Genomic DNA, 1,969 nt, shown 5'->3' on the forward strand with positions numbered 1-1,969 from the left:
GGTTTCACTACGGACGAACAATCTCAAGGGATCCTTACCACGCGAGATTGGCAACTTAACCAAGATGCAAATTTTAATTCTAGACGAGAATAGGTTTACTGGTACGTATACATTCAATTTAAGTGATAGCAATCTGAACAGTTTAAGAGGTAAACTCATTCTTTCTTCAGGTGAAATACCCAAAGAGATAAGAAATCTCGTTGAGTTGGAGAAGCTTGGTCTTGGATCTAATAGTTTTAGTGGTTCACTTCCAATGGAGATCTTCAACATATCACGATTGAGACATATTGCTCTTACAAACAATAATCTATCAGGAACTCTACCACCAAACATAGGTTCTACCTTACCCAACATTGAAGGACTTTATCTGCATGGCTTAACCAATCTTGTTGGGACTATTCCTCATTCTATCTCCAATTGTTCAAAGCTTACTATTCTAGAGCTTTCACAAAACAAAACTCACAGGATTGATTCCCAATTCTCTTGGATATTTGACTCATCTAAACATCTTAAACTTGCGGAGAAAACAATTTAACCAGTGATTCATTTTTAAGCTTCCTCACTTCCTTAACCAATTGCACAAGATTAACAGTTGTTTCTCTATCTTTCAACCCTCTAAATGCCATGCTTCCGGTCTCCGTAGGGAACTTCTCCAAATCTCTTCTAACCTTTTATGCCGATGCTTGCAACATTAACGGCAAGATTCCAAATGAAGTTGGAAACTTAAGCAACTTATTAAACCTTGATCTTTCTGATAATAACTTGATTGGATCAATTCCTACATCAATTCACAACTTGAGAAGCCTTCAGCGCTTCAACTTGAGTTACAACAAGCTTACGGGATTTATTGGAGATAATTTATGTAAATTGCAACATTTGGGAGAAATTTACTTGGGACAAAATCAACTTTCAGGATCTATTCCTAATTGTTTAGGGAATGTTACTTCCCTTAGATTGATATATCTTACTTCCAATAAATTGAGTTCCAATATACCAACAAGCTTAGGAAATCTTAAAGATCTAGTGGTTCTTGACTTATCGTCAAACAACATGGTTGGTTCTTTACCTCTGGAAATTGGAAATCTAAAGGCTGCAATATATATGGATCTGTCAATGAATCAATTCACAAATGGAATTCCTAGAGAAATTGGAGGATTGCAAAATCTGGTATATCTTTATTTGGAACACAACAAGTTGCAAGGATCTATACCTGACTCAATCAGCAACATGGTAAGTTTGGAATTCCTAGACATTTCACATAATAATATATCGGGAACTATTCCCATGTCTTTGGAGAAACTACAATACCTCAAGTATTTCAATGTTTCTGACAACAAATTGTATGGTGAAATACCCTTGGGGGGTCCTTTCAAGAACCTCTCGAGTCAGTTTTTCAGCGACAATGAAGCATTGTGTGGTTCTTCAAGATTTAGTGTCCCGCGATGCCCCACTTCATCAAAGCACAGATCAAATAGGAAACAAATGTTTGCTCTATTTCTTATGCTGGGAATTGCACTTGTATTTGTTCCTATAGCCTTTCTGTTCATATGGATAAGGTATAGAAGAGGTAAAAGAGCTCCTCAACAAGCTGATTCATTGTGTATTGTAACAACAGAAAGAATTTCATACTATGAACTGCTCCAAGCAACTGATACGCTTGGCGAGAGTAATCTGATTGGTTCTGGAAGTTTTGGCTCTGTCTACAAAGGCGTTCTCAGAAGTGGAACTGCCATTGCAGTTAAAGTGTTCAATCTGCAACTGGAAGCAGCATTCAAGAGTTTCGATACAGAATGTGAAGTTTTGCGTAGCCTTCGCCATAGGAATCTCGTGAAAGTCATCACTAGTTGTTCCAACCTTGATTTTAAGGCTTTAGTGCTCGAGTATATGCCTAATGGAAGTCTTGACAAGTATTGTATTCGCACAACTACTTCCTAGACATCAGGCAGAGACTAAGCATTATGATAGATGT

At 37.4% G+C, this 1,969-nt stretch overlaps 1 protein-coding gene across 1 annotated transcript; it reads left to right on the top strand.

The window, feature by feature from the left end:
• The first annotated feature begins 6 nt into the window (after positions 1-6).
• On the top strand, positions 7-1,963 carry LOC102606425 (probable LRR receptor-like serine/threonine-protein kinase At3g47570). The gene is made up of 2 exons (XM_006367866.2): positions 7-101; positions 171-1,963. Exon 2 carries the CDS (start codon positions 625-627, stop codon positions 1,933-1,935), a length of 1,311 nt encoding a protein of 436 aa, XP_006367928.1. The 5' UTR covers positions 7-101; positions 171-624; the 3' UTR covers positions 1,936-1,963.
• Positions 1,964-1,969: the final 6 nt, after the last annotated feature.

Source organism: Solanum tuberosum, unplaced genomic scaffold, assembly GCF_000226075.1.
Source record: "Solanum tuberosum cultivar DM 1-3 516 R44 unplaced genomic scaffold, SolTub_3.0 scf01069, whole genome shotgun sequence".
NCBI classification, from domain to species: domain Eukaryota; kingdom Viridiplantae; phylum Streptophyta; class Magnoliopsida; order Solanales; family Solanaceae; genus Solanum; species Solanum tuberosum.